This window comes from Lampris incognitus, chromosome 9 (assembly GCF_029633865.1).
Source record: "Lampris incognitus isolate fLamInc1 chromosome 9, fLamInc1.hap2, whole genome shotgun sequence".
In the NCBI taxonomy this organism is placed as follows: domain Eukaryota; kingdom Metazoa; phylum Chordata; class Actinopteri; order Lampriformes; family Lampridae; genus Lampris; species Lampris incognitus.
The window spans coordinates 52,840,532-52,861,810 of NC_079219.1; the positions used below are offsets into that span (position 1 = coordinate 52,840,532).

At 47.6% G+C, this 21,279-nt stretch overlaps 1 protein-coding gene and 1 pseudogene across 1 annotated transcript in view; both read right to left on the bottom strand.

Annotated features, from left to right (window-relative positions):
• The window catches only part of chn2 (chimerin 2), a 46,116-nt gene extending 25,370 nt beyond the window's left edge, over nt 1–20,746 (bottom strand). Inside the window, exons 1-3 of the mRNA XM_056285823.1 lie at nt 20,630–20,746; nt 10,473–10,511; nt 610–665 (exon numbers count right to left, since the gene is read on the bottom strand). Coding sequence (XP_056141798.1) covers nt 610–665; nt 10,473–10,511; nt 20,630–20,678 — 144 coding nt within the window. The 5' untranslated portion in view covers nt 20,679–20,746. The remainder of the gene's footprint in view (nt 1–609; nt 666–10,472; nt 10,512–20,629) is intronic.
• LOC130117800 (protein disulfide-isomerase A6-like) lies at nt 5,613–7,373 on the bottom strand (annotated as a pseudogene).
• Nucleotides 20,747–21,279: the final 533 nt, after the last annotated feature.

Consider the following 21,279-nt stretch of genomic DNA (forward strand, 5'->3'; position numbering starts at 1 on the left):
AGTGAGGGGCTTCACCGGGGGGGATGTAAGCACGTGGGAGGATCACGCTATTGCTCCCAGTTCCCCCTCCCCCCCGAACAGGCGCCCTGACCGACCAGAGGAGGCGCCAGTGCAGCGACCAGGACACATACCCACATCTGGCTTCCCACCCGCAGACATGGACAATTGTGTCTGTAGGGACGCCCGACCAAGCCGGAGGTAACACGGGGATTCGAACCGGCGATCCCCGTGTTGGTAGGCAACGGAATAGACCGCCACGCTACCCGGACGTCCCTTGTTTGTCAGCTTTATTTAGATCAAGATTAACTGTAGGTTTGTTTTTTACGTTTTAATTAACAGGACATGGGTTTACAGACAGGATGGAGTGTCCCACAGTCTCAGACTGGATTTCAGACTGGCTCAACCAGTACACTTAAATCATCCCATGGGGGGCAATCAGTTGGTAAACACTGACGTGTACTTCCAACACACACATGAAACCCAGCGCACACACACCACCACCGGTGGGGTTGTGAGGGACGGGGGGGGGGGGGAGTCGATATCACATTTGTCCTTTCATTTCGATCACATATCACATCCGTCTGTGATTGTGCTCACACACGTGCTTACCTCCTGAGGACATGTGATCCTCTTGGGCCTCGGGGCTTCTTGCTGAAGCTGGTACACTGTCAGACAAAAACACACATTAACACGTTCCTCTGACGTATGCATCCATATCACTGCAAACCGCAGACGTGTCGAAACAGTTTCGATCCACTAACCAAAAGCACCAAAATCAATAGGGAGCAAACCAGTTGATGCATGAAGTCCTCCGTGGTGCACACCCCGTATCAAAAACACTAGAAGGACCAAGGCGGTCATTTTGACCGTTGTGGATTTTCAAAGTTTAATAATTATGTGTGTGTGTGTGGGGGGGGGATTCAGAGCTGCCGCTCCCTGAATGCTCCGAAAATTGCATATATTTGCATTAAAATTAGTTTTGCATAGTCTTCAATGTGAAGCGCTTTGGGTGTCTAGAATAGTGATACATGAATGAAATTATCATTAATTATTATTATTATTATCAATTGCACAAAAAAGTTATATAAGATCTACCTAAAACGACCATTAGCGGCCAATTTGCGCGTCATCGTGCGCGTCATATCACTATTTATGACGTGTGTTGGTCGCGTCATTTCCTTCGTGAAGTTCGTTGCTGTGTCCTAGAAACACACTAGCGTCCTCAAATGCAGAGTAATGGTCTAAACTTGATTATTTCTGGGTACAGACGCCGTTACAGACGCACCATGACTACCACCGAGGCGTTGCAGTATTTACAGGCGTTGGACAGCGGCCATTTTGAATTGTTTGAAAAATAGTATTAAAGTTGTTAAAATGTTAATTTTGGTGTCAGTAGTTTCTTAACAGACATACTAACATATGTAATGTATTAATATCTCAACTGGGTATTTATCTTGACAGAATATAGAGTTTAAAAACCGTGATCGGTCATATTGACCACCCATGGTCGTTCTAGTAGTTTTTAAGTTCCGGCCGTTGTTTGGGATTGTTTCAATATTTATTTTCAGTTTTTTTAATATATATATTTCACGTTTTATAGACCTTTGTTACATTAAGAATATGCGTTTTCCATTTCTTTCAGGTAATATTTTCACTTTTTCAATTTTGCTATTCAAGTTCGACCATGCCTCTCTGAAGTTTGTTTTAAAATAGTATTAAAGTTGTTAAAATGTTAATGTTGGTGTCAGTTGTTTCCTAACAGACATACTAACATATGCAATGCATTAATATCTCAACTGGGTATTTATCTTGACAGAATATAGAGTTTAAAAACCGGCGGTCATTTTGACCGCCCATGGTCGTTTCAGGTAGGCGTGAAATCCCGGTCGTTCTAATCCGCTTTCTGACCACCACACTTACTAAATTCAAGGGTGACATGATGCAACAGGAGCAAAGATGTGCACAGCTCATCTCCCAGTGGCCTATATGACACCGGGTACACATGTTTAGTCATTTCTATAAATAGAGATATTTCACAATGGCAGGCTTTGTCCGAGATGCTCACAGTTTCTTAATCCCCATGACTGGAAAACACACACACACACACACACACACACACACACACACACACACACACACACACACACACACACACACACACACACACACACACACACACACACACACACACACACACACACACACACACACACACACACACACACACACACACCCAGGAACCAGGCCTCTGTGGACCTGGCATGCTTGAAGTGTGGGGAAAAGCTCAAAGGAAATCAGTGAAGCTGGTGAGAATGAAATCGGGGAACGTGTGGCATGCAGAAAAAATCGGACTGCCAACGCCTCAGACATGCCAAAACCCGGTGAAATTGGGTTATTAAACAGAAAAGAGAAGCCAGCATGCGAAGCTGCCTTTACCCCATTTCATTCTGGCACTGCTTAGCTCCTGAACAGGATCTTTGGCAGGTTTTATCAGCACCGATCCGGTTTTCTGTATGCACAGTGCATATTTGACCAGTTTAAGATGGAAACGTTTCCCAGTACAATGCTATCAAGTGGCATCGAGCCACAGCAGAGTCGTTTCGTTTTCCACATCTCTGCTGTCCTGCAGGCATCCAGCGAGCGGTACCAACCTTTGTTACCAACAGAGACAGTCTCTATTCATTTATAAACTATCCTCTTTATACTTACAAGACAGATGGTAGTACACAGACTCTACCGATGATGCTGAGGACTAAGGCGGCAGCTTAGCGTTATTTTCAATGACTGCAAAGCTCTGCAGCCTGTTCCTTATCCAGCCCAGCTACAGCACACAAACTGCTGTTTGAGGTTGGTCAAAGTCAAAACCACAGCAGCTTCTCCAGGCAGCGTGGTGTGTGCGTGTGTGGATGCGTGTGTGTGTGTGTGTGTGTGTGTGTGTGTGTGGGGGGGGTTCTGGATTGTGAATCTTGGTATTTTGACAGGGTGAACCGGCAGTAGATGGACATCTTCCACCGCCACGTTTGAGACCTGGAATGCTCTCAGTAAGTCTGACAGGTGGATCTGAAGGGGGAAATTTCACCGCTGAACCACTTTGGTGTAACTCATTTATAAAGAAAACTGTTTTTTCCTGTTCAGAGAGCCTGCCCCACCGTTACTACATGTACCAGAGAAGCATTGACGAGGACACAACTGTCTGGACTCGCCGTTAAAGCCGTAATGCTTTTAATACGCCCGCCCACCCTCTCTCTCTCTGCCCCCCCCCCGTCTGTCCGCCCCCGCCCTCTCTCTCGCCTGCAGACTTCATTTTTTTTGCTTCCCATGTATTTGATGTGATATGACGCATTATCCTTAGGCGGTACTAACAGAAATATTCATTCTATGTACATGGGGTAAGTGTGGTCAAGCCATCATGTGATTGTATGGCGCTCTAGCCTGGGGTAGCAGGCCAGATAAACCCCCCGCCAAACTACACCGGGGTGTTACGGCCCCAGTGCCGTGTGTTGTGTATGTGTGCAATCACCCTCCTGTATACAAACCTAGGGTTTGTTTTATGGGAGGGGGTTAAGGCCCCCGTGCCGTGTGTTGTGTGATTTTCTCTCTCCAGGTAATGCCCCGCCTCCTATGGAGCCCAGGTGATTCCATTTCCTCAGCTTGGTATAAAACTTGGGGAGAGACGCTCAGCTGAGCCAGCGGGCAGTTGTTGGCAACCAGAACGAGAGCACTTGTGTTAATGGTCAATACTCCTTTACAAGGGGGGTGAAAGTTGTGTTAATGAACATCTGGACAGTGCTCTGGGTCACATCTATTATGTGATCCACCTTAAACAACCGCAAGTCCTCTTCATCTAGAGCAATGTCTCCCAGAATCAGAATACTTTATTCATCCCCGAGATGCAATTGAGTTCTATTACAGACACTCACGCTCTAATAACAAAACTAACAAGATATGAAAAGAGAAATAAAGATAAAATAGAAATAATAAAATATATCAACAAGCATGGTGCACATAACACTATACTGCACTACCTCAGCACAAACAAAACCCGACAGGGCCAGTCCAATGACCATTAACGCAGAGTGTCTGAGAGAGGAGTTGTAAATTTTGATGGCCACAGGCAGGAATGACCTCCTGTGAAGCTCTGTGGTGCTTTTTGGCAGAATGAGTCCATTACTAAAAGTACTCCTGTGCCCGACCAGCATGTCATGGGAGACATTGTCCATGATGGCACGTAATTTCAACCACGTCCTCCTCTCAGAAACCGCCGCCAGAGAATCCAGTTCCACCCCCACAACGTCACCGGCCTTGTGGATCAGTTTATTGAGCCTGTTTGCATCCGCTACCCTCAGCCTGCTGCCCTAACACACAGCAGCAAACAAGAGAGAACGGGCCACCACAGACTCATACCACATCCTGAGCATTGTCTGGCAGATGTTGAAGGTCTTAAGCCTCCTCAAAAAGTAGAGACGGCTCTGTCCCTTCATGTAGAGGGTAGTGTTCTTAGCCCAGTCCATACACCCCCAGGTACTTGTATTCCAGTGTCCACACTGACCCCCTGGATGGAGACAGGGGTCACTGGTGTCATTTCCCTCCTTAGATCAACAACAAGCTCCTTTGTCTTAGTCACGTTGAGCTGCAGATTGTTCTGCTCACACCATGTAACAAAGTTTCCCACCACAGCCCTGTACTCAGCCTCCTCGCCATTACCGATGCATCCAACTATAGCAGAGTCATCAGGGAACTTCTGAAGATGGCAGGACTCTGTGTGGTAGTTGAAGTCCGTGGTGTAGCGGGTGAAAAGGAAGGGAGACAGGACTGTCCCCTGTGGAGCCCCAGTGTTGCTGACCACTGTCTGACAGTGTTGCAAGCGCACATACTGTGGTTTACCAGTAAGGTAGTCAACAATTCAGGACACAAGGGGGGCATCTACCTGCATTGCTGTCAGCCTCTCACCCAGTAGAGCTGGCCAGATTGTGTTGAAGGCACTAGAGAAGTCAAAGAACGTGACCCTCACAGGGCTCGCTGGCTTATCTAGGTGGGCGTAGGCACGATTAAGTAGGTAAATGATGGCATCCTTAATTCTCAGTCGGGGCTGGTAGGCGAACTGGAGGGAGTCCAAGTGTGGCTTGACTGTGGGCCAAAGCTGCTCCAGGATGAGTCTTTCCAGAGTCTTCATGATGTGTGAAGTCAATGTTACCGGTTGTAGTCCTTGGAGTCCCTGGGATGCGGTGTTTTAGGCACAGGAATGAGGCAGGACGTCTTCCACAGCATGGGGACCCTTTGAAGTCTAAGGCTTATGTTGAGGACACGGTGAAGCACTCCACATAACTGAGGAGCACAGGCTTTGAGCACCCTGGGTCTAACACCATCTGGGCCTGCCGCCTTGCTAGCGTGAAGTCTCTTCAACTGTCTTCTGACATGGTCAACCGTGAAGCACACTGTAGGTGTTACAGGTGGTGGTGGTGATAGTGGGGGGGGGGGGTCGTCAGGATGGAGAGGGCCATTAGTCCAGGAACCCAGGGAGGGGGGGGGGTGTAAGGATGTAAGAAAGGCAGCTTATGTGTTGAATAAGGGTCAAATATGTCTTCTGAGTTGCAAACTTCATACGGTGAAAGTTAGTGGCCACCTGACAGTGGACCGAGGCCTAAAATGGCCTCGGTCCACAGCCAGCCCCACATCATCACCGGGTACGTCTCAGCGATCATCACCACCTCAAGGTAACAGTTTCTTCCAGTAGCACCCGTGTCCAGAATGTGGGGTAACAGCGATCACACACAGCTAGCTGGCTGCCCTCAAGTTTTCTCAGGATGTTCTCATTCAGGATCTCCAACAGCTCAGGGGGAGGCGCGTTGTCTGAGAACAGATTCATGGCCCTGGAAATTATTTCTGAGTGGGAGCGGCCCCCCTGCTAGTCCTCAGGCACCTCTCCCTTATGGAAAATCTTGGTGGGAAACCCACGGATCCCGTAGCGGCTGGCTAGGCCTTGGTGTACAGTAGCATCCACAGCTCCCATATGATCTTTGTCCTTTGTCTGCTCCTTGACAGCTGAGGCTGCAGCTACCTACTCTGGCTCTAGGTTCTTGCAGTGTCCACACCAGGGAGCAAAAAAACTCCACCATCCAGACATCATCGCTATTCAGCACCATCCTGTCAATGTAACACAGTGTATTCGGACCCAATTGCAGAGAAGAGGGAGTTGGTAAAGTACGAAGTCTCTTTACTGGACTTCAGCAAAACACAATAACTAAAGAATACTGCCAAACAGAGCAGGCAATAACTCAAACTTGAATAAACATAAAATACTAAACTAAGCAAACACTCTCACAAAGAGGAGGCAGATGAGGGTTCAGGATCCAAGCGCTTCCGCAGACAAACGTGAAGCCTCTCCAAGACTCGACAGAGTGTCTGCAAAACAACCCGTTAAATAGTCCAGCACAGGTGCACATAATCACAGGCCAACCAATATCCAGGTGCAACTTATACTGGCTGATCGCAGGCCGATAGGGAAATGTCACCTATTGGCTGCTGGTCCTCTGGCCAGTGATCGCGTCAGTCAAAGTTGTCCTCGGTGAGTCCCACCACATCCTTCTTGCTGCCGTTGCCACTCTGTCTGATGTAGTCAGAGCCTCCAGAACTGCCACCGCTAATCCCCTCCTTCACCTGGGAGGGGAGGGCGCCCAGGGCTCCATCCACGATAGCCTGGCTGCTGTGCCCCTTGGTAATTACGGTACAGCCGCGACAAGCACACAACCGGAACTTGCCACTGCAGTAGCACAATGTGAAAAGAAGAGAGAAAACCAAACACAGAGCTGATATGAAAACAGAGGCGAGTAAACTGGCAGCTATGCTTACGTCACTGCAGCCGTGAGCTGGTTCAGGAACCCCGCGAGGACGTCTCCTCTCAGTGGTCCGAATAATGCAACTCCAGCTCCCGTGAGCGGCCAGTCCTGTTCGTATGGATGGTGTTCAAGTCTCTTGTTTTTAGTGGAGAGAGAGGTGTGTAGAAAACACTGATGCTTCCCTGAGTGTGTGCCATACAGTTCTTTACTTCTTTTTTGTCTTGTGCCCGCCGGCGGTGACTAATTATCAATCAGCCCTTCCCGCCAAATGAATGGACAGGACGTGACGTTACATCGAGGAAACCTGCTGCACTGGGATTTGTAGTTTCTCCCCCCCCCCTTTTTTTTTTAATCTCCCAGGCGTCACATAGCATACAACACATAATAATAAACATAGCTGTGGCATCTCATGTTTACAATCAGCTCTGCACAACAAACAGAACGGAAGGGGAAAGGAAAACCTCAAAACATATCCGTAACATAGTCCTCTGGCTTGTTCTTATTTGATCCAAAGATCAAAGAGGGTCCTGGGGCCATAACATCGGATATAGTCTGGCCTAGCCCAAAATATACCCTGGCCCCGGGGTTACAGAGGGCGCTATTTCAAAACTCCAACAGTTGTATGTGCAACCCAATGTTCTGAAGTCATTTTAGTAGTACACCTCCGCTTGATCATGCACCTCAGTACTCGTGGAATTGCACCACTAGGTGACGCTACATTGAATACTTTAATTTTATATTTTAATAACTATAGATAGGAATGGCCATCTGACAGTTTGCCCCAGTAACTGTCATACGTGTAATTAAATAATTACAATGACAAAATATGTTTTTTGTGGGAATAACAAATCGAAGGAAGAAAATAAAGAAGGAAGGAAGGAAGGACAAGGGGAAGTGTGAAGTTTTGGGTGCCTACATGTGTATTATTCAATTTTATTCTCTTTTTCTTCCAAACAAAAATCCGTCATGGATGATAACCTGTACAAACAGATTTTGAACTTCTACACCAGCTCTGTCCGAACGTATCCTCAGCATATCCATGACCTGGATCCTGCCAAGCATGTGAATGCAAAGTCTCAGTTTCGTCAAACAGCAAAGCCATTTCGTGCTGACGGTGGAACTCTCTTCCATGGAGATAATGAGGTTCTTGTCAAAACCCGTGTGCCCAACATTCTAAAGGCCTGTCATGACAATCCAGCTACAGGAGGGCACTTTGGCAGAGAGAAAACCTTCAGTAAAATATCTCAGCGATATTACCGGAGAGGCATGAAGAATGATGTACAAGAATACGTGAAGGCATGTCCGAAGTGTTTCGCCAGAAATCCCAAAGTCAGCAAAGAAGCTTCGTCACTCAACCCCATAACTGTACCTGGCAAGATCTGGAGTCTGGTTGGGATTGGCATTATCGGCCCTCTTCAAGAAACTACAAGTGGTAACAAGTATATCATCGCCATACCTGAGCATTTCTCCAAGCGGTCTGAAGCCGCAGCTATCCCGGCCAAGAGCGCAGTTAGTGGCAGAGTTCCTTTACCCTGTTGTATGTCGACTAGGCTGCATGGACACCCTTATCAGTGACCAGGGTTGTGAATTCGTAAACAAAGTTATTGATTTGCTTATGGACTGTTTCCAGACACGTCACCGTATAGTCTCTGCATACCACCACAGTCAAACGGCCAAAGGGAACGTGACAACAGGACACTCAAGGCTGCATTGGGTATGCTCGTCAGCGACCAAGCCGATGATTGGCATCAGTACATTCCAGGCATTTTGTTTGCTTATCATAAAATTATCCATGCCTCAACAAAGTGCACACCCTTCGAAGTGATGTACGGCTGGAATGCCAAGCTGCCCATCAACCTGAAGTCCGCCGACGAGGGTGATGAAGCACCACTTCCAGACTCAGCCAGCCCTGATGTTCTGCAGATGCTTCACACCCATCGTAAAGGCCTCTGTTCCACAGTCTCCAGTAAGCATTAGCACCGCGGTTATGTCAAGCGGTCTAGATTGGTTCAGAGTCCTGACAGCTTGTAGTTATTCGAGTTCAAAGTTCTTCATGCTCAGAAGATGGTTTCTTCCTCAGCGTACAACTAACAGCCACAGACTTTCAAGTTGCAAGAAGTTTCACAGCAGAGTATTTGCAGGGTACAGACAAGAAAGTGCATGTACCCGGTCCAAACATGGCAAGAGCATAAAAGAGAGAACAAAGGGGCTCTGGCACCCTCTATTGATTAGTATGATTCACTAATGTAGCCATTTTATTGTATTTTATTTTATTATTTATTTTATTTTATAGTCTCCATTTTATTCGAGATTCATCACAGTTCCAGATGGTTGGCACTAGCCGTTGTATTTGTTTCATCGGCATGTGAAATAAAATCAAAACTGAATACTGTATCCTTCATTATTTCGTGTATCTGAGTGTGTGTGTGTGTGGGGGTATAATCTGGTTTAGAAGTGTATGAAATAGCCTAGCCTAAATATTACCCCGGGGTATAAACTGGACTAGCCCAGAATATACCCGGGGTGTAAAACAGGCTAGCCCACTTTAACCCCGGGTCTGAGTGTGGGGGGTATAATCTGGCCTAGGGGGGCATGAAACTGCCTAGCCTAAATACCCGGGGTATAAAACAGGCAAGCCCACTTTAACCCCCGGGTATAGTCTGGCCAGGGGGTAAATCTTGGGCTGTTACACCGGTGTCGTTTGTGAGTGCAGTCTTCATTTAAGAAATTGAAAGGGAGTCTGTTTGAAAAATAATAATAATAAAAAAATCAAAACCATTCATTCTGCCAAAACTTTTACAATGGCTGTAAAATTCCCAAAAATCTAAATATTTCATTTACAGAGAACACCTAAATTTTGACTTTTTCGGTTGTGTCAGTGCCGCAGCGAGCAATGCAACAAGTCCAATTTATGGGACGTGAAACTTAGTTTGTAAATGAAGCAGACTCTGATTCTAAGTCTGAATCCGGATTTCATGTCGGTTAAGTCAGAGCCGCTGCAACCATGCAAACAGGCAGATACGCCACATTTCCATTCATTTATCTGTTTGGTGAAAATTGCTTGCTCTGTGCTGACATTTCTGGCAGCTGCAGAGCTCCTATTTTGAGGAGCCAACCCGTTTCCTCTCCTGTGACATAAGCGAGCATAATGAGGTGTTTTGAAGACCCCATTTTAGGCTGAGCTCCTTTGCAGGTGGAAATCTTATTTCCTGGCTTATGCAAACCTGTTTCCTTCAGAAATCTGGATCCAGCTGCGTTGTGCTGTGTGTGCCTGTGTGTGTGTGTGTGTGTGTGTGTGTGTGTGTGTGTGTGTGTGTGTGTGTGTGTGTGTGTGTGTGTGTGTGTGTGTGTGTGTGTGTGTGCACAGATTTGTGTACATCTGTACTAGTGTGTACCTGCTCATTAATGTGTATGAGTATGTTTGTGCATCCTTGTGTATGCAGCTTGCTACTGCATCTCCGGTTGTATCCCAGACTCGGGCCTGCCATGTCCCCAGTCAGTCCTTCCACATGTAGAAAAAACGCTTCTATGACAATATTAGATCACATAAACGCTCTGTTACAGTTTCATACACCCCAGAGGCTAAGGTCAGGCTCCATATTCCCAAACACTGCAGACAATTTCAAAGATACTTACAGTAAGATTTCCATATGGGCGGCTGGTAATCCTCAGGGTCTGAAAAAGCACAAAAAACAACAAGGAGAGACTCTGTTACAAACTCTGTGCGGTGTTAATAGACTGTGACCTGTTTTCCCTCATTAAAAAAAAAAACAACTCGATTTTTATTCTCCCTCCCCTCCCCCGTGCGGATCGACTGTGAGCCCTTCACAGTGGTTGTGTCGGCTCTGTTTATCTCTGTGTTATAATTAAGCCCACAACCTTCACACGGCGCCGCCACAGCCTCCTGAGACGCAGCAGTGAATATACTTTCATCCCGGTGCTCCTGCTTCAGGGAAAATCCATACCGAGGTCTGCCACTGCTCTTGCCCACTGCACACACCAGATCGACAAAACGTCATGTCTTTATTCCAGGTGTTAATATTAACTACGTTATGTATGGGCAAAGATACTTCATAATCCAACATGTTATAGAATACAAATACTTCTACCACGTCACAGAGAATACTGGTCTCTGATTGGCTGGAGGGTGTGCGTTTAAAACAATACACATACAGGTCGGCTCAAGTTTTAATCTCTGTTCTAAATTCACAATGCTAGTGTTGTGTATAGTTACAACATTTAAGCAGCAAAGTGCACTTTTATTGGAGGTGAGCTTGACTGACATTTTGTTGTTGGCATGGTGATGTAAACGCATTTGATTGGTTCATGGAAAGCGTGTAAGTACCAAAGGGTGCGTGTAACCTGTGGCTCAGTTAATGGCCGACAGTCAGGACGAGTTTTGCCACGGTTAACAAAGTACTTGCTGTTAAATATCCTCGAATAAATAAATGAGAAGAACTTTATTTTGCAGGTTTCTTATCCTTTTGGGTGAGAATAGACAACAGCCGTAACCATAGTAACAGTGAGTCAGTAGCAAGCGCGCTGAACATTCAAACTTAGCTTAGCAGCTAACTTTTGACACATAGCCTTTTTAGTCTTTGCCTCCACATCATGCGTTACAATCCTTTAACGCACACCTTGTCGTGGATTATCCCTTACATCTTTGTCCAACATATCAAAATAAACTACAAATTACATTCAAAATCTTCCAGACTTATCAAATACAAATGACAAAATACTCCAAAGTGATTAAAATACGTATTTTAACCGAGATAGCGCCATCTCTGGATATGGCGCTCTTCGTCACCAATATGAAAATACAATTCATAGCTGAAAAACCTCACCTGCTGTCATGAGCACCTTTAGCCACAGCCTGGACACTTTACATATATGCGCTATGACGTCATAGAATTGTTATTTTCTAAATATGGTTTTATTTTCTTTACAAAACAAGAAAATATGGAGAGGCGGGGAATACCGGGCGGGGAGAGAAAGGGAAAAAACATGCAGGCAATGACCTGAGCCAAATTTCCACCATTTGAAAGACTGGCTTTAGGCTTGGGTCGACAGGCAACCCAGATGCCCCTGAACTTCTTGATCTTGGTCTAACATGATCAAAGCAAACGTGATGAGATGTGAGGCTGAGGAACGTGTCCCTGATGGAATACAGCACTCACACACGGTACATCTCCAGCCAGAGAGTTATTTGACAGATGTGATGATGAATAGCACTGATGCGAGAGACACATGGGCTTCATTTGAAACATTCATGCCCATTCATCACCAGATCAATAGCCTTTACCCTCACCCTGCTGTTTCAGCGGCCATAGAGGGACTGCGTTCAGTCTGCATGTAAAACTGCACTCAAACTGATGGAAAGCCCACCTTCTAAAAGGGATTCAGAAAGCGGTTTCGGTCGATCTGGGTTTGATGGAGGTCTTAAACGTGATATTTCTGAATGTGACTCAAATATGGCAGGTGCAGCAAGGTTGCTTAGTGGTAAGCTCTGCCGCCCTTCGAACCAGTGGCGGCTGGTGCTAAACATATTTTTGAGGGGGGGGGCGCAATTTACTTTGGCGCAGCACACCTGACAGCTGCTTTAATGTCCACACAGTCACAGAGTTATTAAGAAGGACAGTGTAGCTTATAGATTTTATCAGGGTTCGTAGACGGTGAATGATTGACAGTCGAGATGGGGCATCGTGGTGGGTGTGAACATGATTGACAGCCACGAGAATTGTCCATTCGCATTAGATCAAAAGACATTAAAACAATACCAATTCGCTGCCAATAAAAGTGGGCGTGTCTAGGGCGCACAGAACTGCGCCCCATGGAGAATCTGAAGAAACCAATTAGACAGCAGCCTCAGGTTATCTGCTCGCCAAAAGTTTGAGGGCTTATATAAGGTATCGTTTGGCCGGTGCCCCTCACCCAGGAAGTATATGTATTCTGACAGCAATCAACCAAATACCATTTGGAACCAATATTTAATGGCTGCTAACAGGCGCTCACAGACTGAAAAACACCTTTCTTTCAAAATTATTTGCATTATACAACTAAATTATATTTAACATGTTTAAATAGATTTTCATCCTTTGATATTTGAAGGGGGCGGTGCCCCAGCGCCCTGTACTGGCCAGCCGCCACTGCTTCGAACCCAAACCCTCTGCGCGAGACCTCCGTGTTCTCTCTGCGTCAACCCCGTAGCCACGGATGTACCCGGATGTGCCTGTGCTATCTAAATCTCAAGCTGGCACACCCAGCACATCATAAAACATGTTAGCTGCAAATCACAACAGATCTCAACATTATATCGCATTATTTCTTACACTATTGAGATGAACTGGAAAAAACTTGATGCGACCAATAAAAATAAACCATATTCACCATATGGTGTTGATAGGTCAGAATTCTGGAGTGGCAGTGAATTTCCCAGGGGCGTTTCCATGATTTGAGGACATTCGGGGCTTAGCCCGGACTTCTGTAGGAGGGCCCCCCCCGGATTTTTTTTCTTTCTTCCCTAAACAAGCTCTATTTTGATGCTTTTTTAAAGCACTCTGGCACCTTATTTACATTCAAAGTATACGTCTTAATCATCGAAAAATTTAAATGTGTACCTCAAAAACTGTTGTTTACTCTCCAGATTAATTATGAATTGTGATGTTAAAAATATTAGTTGTTAGTAATTAGTATGAATGAGTCGTTACCGTTTTAGTCAATTTTACAGAAATTTGATTTATTTGGGCCGACTGTCGCGTCGCCTCGCCACATCGCCTGCACGTGGGCCAAAACGTAGCACTTGCACACACCGCGAAGACTACAGCCAACTAGCACGTACGTTCTGCGCCTGCGTGAGAGGAAATAACTCTCCATACCAGCAGGTGGCGGTAATCTGTATTCGTCATTCAAGATTTGAAACCGGAAGACCCAGGACTGCGGCTATACAAACCGTGAACAAAGCAGCGTTTGCTTACCATTTTCACTCAGTTCTCGCTCACTGCAGTGTCGTAATATAGCGACTTCTAATCGAGAACGCGTCCGATAAAAAGCTGCAAATGGCACTGGCGTTGTGAGTCTTTTGGTTGTGGGAGGAGAAGAAAGGAAGAGGCCAGGCGAAAAATAATGGGAAATCGCTCTAAATGGGTGAAATCGCGGACGCTACACAGCGACAGGCTCAATGGGGGCTGTTTTTCTGTAACGTCGTACAGAGTCATGCTGATCAGCTGGTCTTCGGTTTCTTCATTCCAGATTGCCACGTCTTTGTGGAAAATAGTAGCTTCTTGAACTGTTCAGGCGAGACGGCGACGAAAAACGAGAAGAGCCCTCTGCGCGCGCGCCCTCTCGACTTCGCCGTTGGCTTGCTTTCGTAACTTCCGCTTCTCGTCTCCTGCGCTGATTCGCTAAGCTGAACAGCCAATCAGAGTGAGCTCTCTCTCACCGACGGGCTCCGACTAGTGCCGGCAGGGGTCCGACTAGTTCCAACGGTGCGGGACCAGGGCCACGGACGCTCGCCGGCGGCCCGACACTGGCCGACGGGCCTGGTGTGTTCCATCTTTGTCATCTTGCTTTGTGTGTGTGTGTTACTTGGGAAGCCACGCTTACACGGGAATACTGTAGTTACCGTGTTTGTCTGCGTGTGTAAATTGGCCATTAGAGGGGTTCTTCGTCTAGTTTCTTGACAGAGAAGGGGACGTTTTTAAGGGCAAACATCCGCGCTGTGATGGAGCCTCTGAGGAGGACGTCAGTGTTCGCGTACGATTGATTAGCCTTCGGGCTCCATTTGCTGACGTGCGGCCAAGCTGCCCGGCAAAACGTATTGTCCTCGGAAAACACTGGAAGTTTGTCACCGGGCTCGCCAACAGATCCGAGTGAAATATTCGACTGCCGCCCGTTTTAAAGCATGAGGTTTCATTTGGTTGGCTGCCAAACGTGCTCTCTCTTCAATCTAATTTGTCTTTTAATCACTAATGCCGTCTCAGCCTGCAATACAACCGTCCACGAATGGGGAGCTCTATGAGGAGAGAGGCCTGCAGCTGATGCAAACACTTGTACAAAGTCTCACATGCACACGCACGCACACACACACACACACACACACACATACTCTGAACCTCAAACAGAATTTGAAAGTGGCACCGGGTTTGTGGCTGCTTCTGTTAAGCAGGGCAAGAATTTAAAATTCTGGAACAGCCGGAAGAGTTTTCTCTCTCCCCGAGGAGACATCTTATTAATCACGTCGCCCTCCATTGCTCACCAGTCAGAAGCATTCAATGAAATAATTACTGCCGTGCGTTTGCTCTGGTGGCAAAGAGAATACGAGATGAATGACGATCAGGCTCGCCTCAGACGCGATGCCCAGCCCCCCCCCCCGTCGTCCCTGCAGAGGGGCTCTGCTCATGAGCCTCTGTCCAAAAAGAAATAAACATGAACGCAGGATGCGAGGCTGACAACATGTAGCTGCACAACACCATGGCCACGGCATCGCCGCAGCTCCCCTCCAGCGTGAGAGGACAGGGGTCAGCGAGAGCCGCGATACGGTTGCTTCCGCACCTTTGAACACCTACAACGTATGACAAACAACATATGGTGTGAAGGAGGGCCCATGCCGTCCTGCCCATATGGAGCGTGTGACCCACACAAAAACATGGCCACACACACACACACACACACGTGTACAAACACACACACACACACACACACAATTTCAGCGAAAGAATTCCATTCTAAAATGAAATATCCACCAACTGGAAAAAACAAAACAACACTTTGGTTCCAAAACAACGAGTGTTTTCCGTGGTACAAGGTTTCTGTGATTATACATGACTTCAGCTGATGAGCAGCACCTCTATATCACAATGTAGTCCTAACAACTGAGAATAAGAACTTCCGAATCCATAAACACACACACACACACACACAAAACCTCTAACATCCACACACACACATACAATCTCTAACATCCACACACACATACACACAACCTCTAACACGCACATATATGCACATACAACCTCTAACATCCACACACACGCACACATGGATGCACACACAACCTCTAACACACACACACACGCACACATACACACACACACAAGCTCTAACATCCACACACACACACACACACACACACACACACACACACACACGCAGATGAGAGAGCACGACATCAGAGGGCGCTCCTGAAGGGAGGCCATCTGTACACTATGTGGCACCAAAACAAGCATGTTTACACCACGTGGTCCACTGTGAACCAGATAGCATTTGACAGGTAGGAGACCACCTCTGTAACGGCCTCTCTGCATGTTTGTGTGTCGCGGAGACCCCTCGGGCGGCGGCTGTGTGGGGCGCTTAACAAGACATGAAGGTCAGGTAAGAGGAGGAAACACGCCGCGAGGCTCCTCGAATTCCGGCCTCGCGCTGTGGCCGCACACAGACATCCTGTTCTGGTCGTAAGGAAACACTGGACAACCAGAACTGGTCAGTTAGGGCGACAAACAGATCAGAAAAAAACCTGCCGCCTGCTTCAGCGTGGCTGCAGGTGGGAGAGCCAGCAGCCCAGCTGGGAATTCGGTTCACGATGGAAAAGAGCGAGCGCAGAGGAATTAGCAGCCAACGCTCGTGGGGGGGCGTCCGAGGAACGAGATCTTTCAACAGAAACACGCGCAGGCCTCCTGACGAAGTGGGGAGCGGAGTGTTCTGCAGCACCCGGCTGTAATCCTGGCTCCCCCGTCCAAATCTGTCGTCCCGGGAGGGAGGGGGGGGGGCCTAGGGGCAGGAGGCCTCCTTTTCATCCTCCATAACCTCAATTTCTTTTCAAAGCTCGATTTCCTCGGTGCCGTCTGGCGACTGGTGCGCGGGCACACGCGCTCCCGCGCCTGCCAGTTGCCAAGAGCGAGTGGGAGTCTCCCTGATCCGAGAGGCACGGCCGCAGACGACCTCTTCAAGGGGAAAGGCGGAGGTTGCGACATACCTCCGCTTATTTCCTCATCGCGAGCCGTGCACGCTCACGACGAGGAAGTACGAGTTTCCCTTCCCTCACCTGTGTGCAGGAGCTACGCCACGAGCTGCACACAGAGTGGCGTGTCAGTCCACTTTGCAGACTCGGGGGTGTGTCGTGTTTTGGGGGCATTGCCGCTGGGACAAATCACAACTTCCCATAAAAAGAGTGCCCTCCAGCGACACCGTCCCCCGTATTTTCCACAGTGAGCTTGGACCAACTTTGCCCGCAAACTCCAGATAAGCGCCCAGGCCGGAGCCGACGCTGCTACTTCAGACATCGTCTCCTCTTCGCAAACTGCAGAAATAGCTCTACCGAGCGCAATTTGTTTGCCGGAGGGGCGCTCAATCAGAGCGCAGGCCTTTTCTCTCCTTTTTCTCTTTTGTTGCGAGTCATATGCCTCATAGACAAGATTATTCAAATGTCGTTGCACGGCTGCCAAAAAAGCTCTGCAGGAAAATAATGATACCCTTGTGACAACCACTCCATCCCTGGCAGCGGTGCAGCTTGTAGCCTCTGATAATTATATTGAGGGCCCAACGGTAATGACAACCCTCTGCGCCGCAGTAAGAAAAGACTTTCCTCTTAAAGCAGCAGTGGTCAAACACTAAATCCGCTGCTTTTGGGTAACACACATGAGATAATGCTCGGCGAGGCGTGCGGTTTCCACGGGGGCTGTATCAGCGTGGAACCACTGTCTGTTGTCCCTCTGCCGGGCAGCGCCTCTGGGAAATGTGACTCGGGCCCGGCGGTGCGGTGGAGCACGCAGAGAAAACACGACGTAAACACTCCCTATATATACAATGTGCTACACCCGCGCCATGTTACGATGTGCTACGCCCACCCACGCCATGTTACATTGTGCTACACCCGCCCACGCCATGTTACAATGTATTACACCCACCCCATGTTACAATGTATTACACCCACCCCATGTTACAATGTATTACACCCACCCCATGTTACAATGTATTACACCCACCCCATGTTACAATGTATTACACCCACCCCATGTTACAATGTATTACACCCACCCATGTTACAATGTATTACACCCACGCCATGTTACAATGTATTACACCCGTACCATGTTACAATGTATTACACTCACACCATGTTAGAATGTATTACACCCACGCCATGTTACAATGTATTACACCCACGCCATGTTACAATGTATTACACCCACCCCATGTTACAATGTATTACACCCACCCCATGTTACAATGTATTACACCCACCCCATGTTACAATGTATTACACCCACACCATGTTACAATGTATTACACCCACGCCATGTTACAATGTATTACACCCACACCATGTTACAATGTATTACACTCACACCATGTTACAATGTATTACACTCACACCATGTTACAATGTATTACACCCACGCCATGTTACAATGTATTACACCCGTACCATGTTACAATGTATTACACCCACGCCATGTTACAATGTACTACACCCACACCATGTTACAATGTATTACACCCACACCATGTTACAATGTATTACACCCGTACCATGTTACAATGTATAACACCCACGCCATGTTACAATGTACTACACCCACACCATGTTACAATGTATTACACCCACACCATGTTACAATGTATTACACCCACACCATGTTACAATGTATTACACCCACGCCATGTTACAATGTATTACACCCGTGCCATGTTACAATGTGCTACACCCGCGCCATGTTACGATGTGCTACGCCCACCCACGCCCTGTTACATTGTGCTACACCCGCCCACACAATGTTACAATGTATTACACCCACACCCTGTTACAATGTACTACACCCACCCCATGTTACAATGTATTACACCCACGCCATGTTACAATGTACTACACCCACACCATGTTACAATGTATTACACCCACGCCATGTTACAATGTACTACACCCATGCCATGTTACGATGTGATACACCCACGCCATGTTACAATGTACTACACCCGCCCACACCATGTTACAATGTACCACACCCACACCATGTTACATTGTACTACACCCGTGCCATGTTATGATGTGTTACACCCATGCCATGTTACAATGTGCTACACCCACGCCATGTTATGATGTACTACACCAACGCCATGTTACGATGTGCTACACCCACGCCATGTTACAATGTGCTACACCCACGCCATGTTATGATGTGCTACACCCACGCCATGTTACAACGTACTACACCCATGCCATGTTATGATGTACTACACTCACACCATGTAACAATGTACTACACCCACACCATGTTACAATGTACTATACCACACCATATGACGGCCCCACGCAGAAAGCTGTGAATGCAGTACGCTTGGTTTGAAAGGCCTACATTGTCGTTTAGATAAAAAAAAGACCACAATCCTTTCACAAGACGTAACCATTGATGGCAAAACACTGCTGGATGGAGACATCAAGCTGAGACCTTAGAGCTTAAATGTCCCCACAAATACATGAGAGAAAAAATCTACCATCTACCATACACATCACCTCCTTAACCCTCATGTCATGCACACTCTCACACACTCTCTCTCCCCTTCTCTCTCTCTCACACACACACACACACTTATCCTTCTATCTTTGTGAGGACCCTCACTGACTTATTCATTTCCTAGACCTTAACCCTAACCTTAACCATCAGATTTACATTTCTAACCTTAACCCTAAACCCAAGTGTGAAATAGACCATTAAAGAAGTGAGGACTACAAAAATGTCCTCACTCTGACGGTTAAACACTCAAATTGGTCCTCACAAAGAAGTACAAGAACAGACACACACACACACACACACAGATAGCAACACAGACGCCTCTCTACGCCCTCCGGTCTGAAGCAGCAGTGTGATAGCAGGTTTGCACTTTAACCTTGGCAAACACGAGCAACGCTCTTTATCAACCGAGAAAGACAAACTGAGAAGTGTCTGGAACTGCTGTTTCATTCTGGGTTCATTTGAGCAGCTGTAATCCCATTTTGAGTTCACATTCAGTGGGGGGAACTGCACCCTGAAAATTCAACCATTTTATAGTTGGTGGTGCTGTTTTTTTTCTTCACAATATCCATTATATCCGTGGAAAATGAAATCTATTGTTTCCAAGGGGGGCTCAGACTTGGTGTATACACTGTAACAGTATGCACTGTATAATGTCACTGGACCGTGAAATAACAGGCTAAGTATTTTCAAACTGTCACAATGCATCCCCGTTTGGGGCTGCGTGATGGAAAATAGTAAAACCCGAATCGGATTCCTTCAGCTAATCAAATGGAAAGTCAACCGGGGAATTACGGAGATAATTGGCAATATAATGGCAATGTCCAAAAACCAAACCTCACGCAGGCTGCCTTTCACAACCTTGCTGTCCGTCTGTCCATCGACTCATGCAAAGGCGTTCAAATCCCCCCCCCACACCCCCCCACCCCATTATTCCCATCGCCTGGAGACCGGACCATCATTTCGGGTTTCGCTACGTGTGAGGATGAGTGTGAGGATGAAGAGTAAACGAAAATTCGGATGACTCGCGAGTCGTCCGAGTGCCGGTGGCACGCAACGTGTTTATGGCGAGCAGCACAAGATGGACAATGTAACGAAAAGTTTGATACGTCAGCCACATTCGCGTGCTGTATGACACAACACGTGAACGATGTACAGATCAACTCACCGACCAAACTATCGTAATGGCGATTTATGATGATCTTATGATCGCTGTTATTAGAGGGCGGCGGTACGGACACATGACCTGATTCAATAGTTCCCAATGTAGGTCAGCTGAACTCTCACCAGAGGAGACTGATGAACCGGAGAGGCTGGAGCTGCTGGATGCTGCCATCCCAAATCCGTCTCTGCGTCTCGCTCACTCCCGTGTGGTCAAGGTGCGCTCGCGGCACGTCCCCGGCCGTGCCTCCATGTCATCGCCGCCCCCCCCCCCCACCCGCTCCCCTCGTCTCACCTCTCGGCTCTAAACACCGGCGACTATTGCATGTCTCGCTTCGGCGTCAAACCCCACGATCCCCCCCTTCTTCTCCCCGTGCCTCTCTAACCCGAAAACGCGTCCGCTTAATCCTCCGACCCTCCTCCCGCGTGCCTCCCCCGCGCTGCGGCGCGAAGGTACTTTTCAACCGCGAGCGGGATAAAAATAGTCAGACAGCCCGCACGAGCGCCGCTGTCAACTTCGGACCGTGCCCCGGCACGGCGGCGTGATCCCGTCCCGATTCTCGATTCATTCCGAGGCGACGGAGCCTACAGGCTGCCGCTCCGCGTTATCAGAGAAACACCATCAGACGGACTTCGGCCGCGCTGTAGTTTCCATGTGCCACTTACAGGATCGCAATAAACGCCACACTGCAGCGGAGACGCGCCTTCTTAAAGCGAAAGCGCCCGTGCGGACTTGGCAGGCCGCCTCGGTTCGAATCACCGCGCAGCTATCGCGC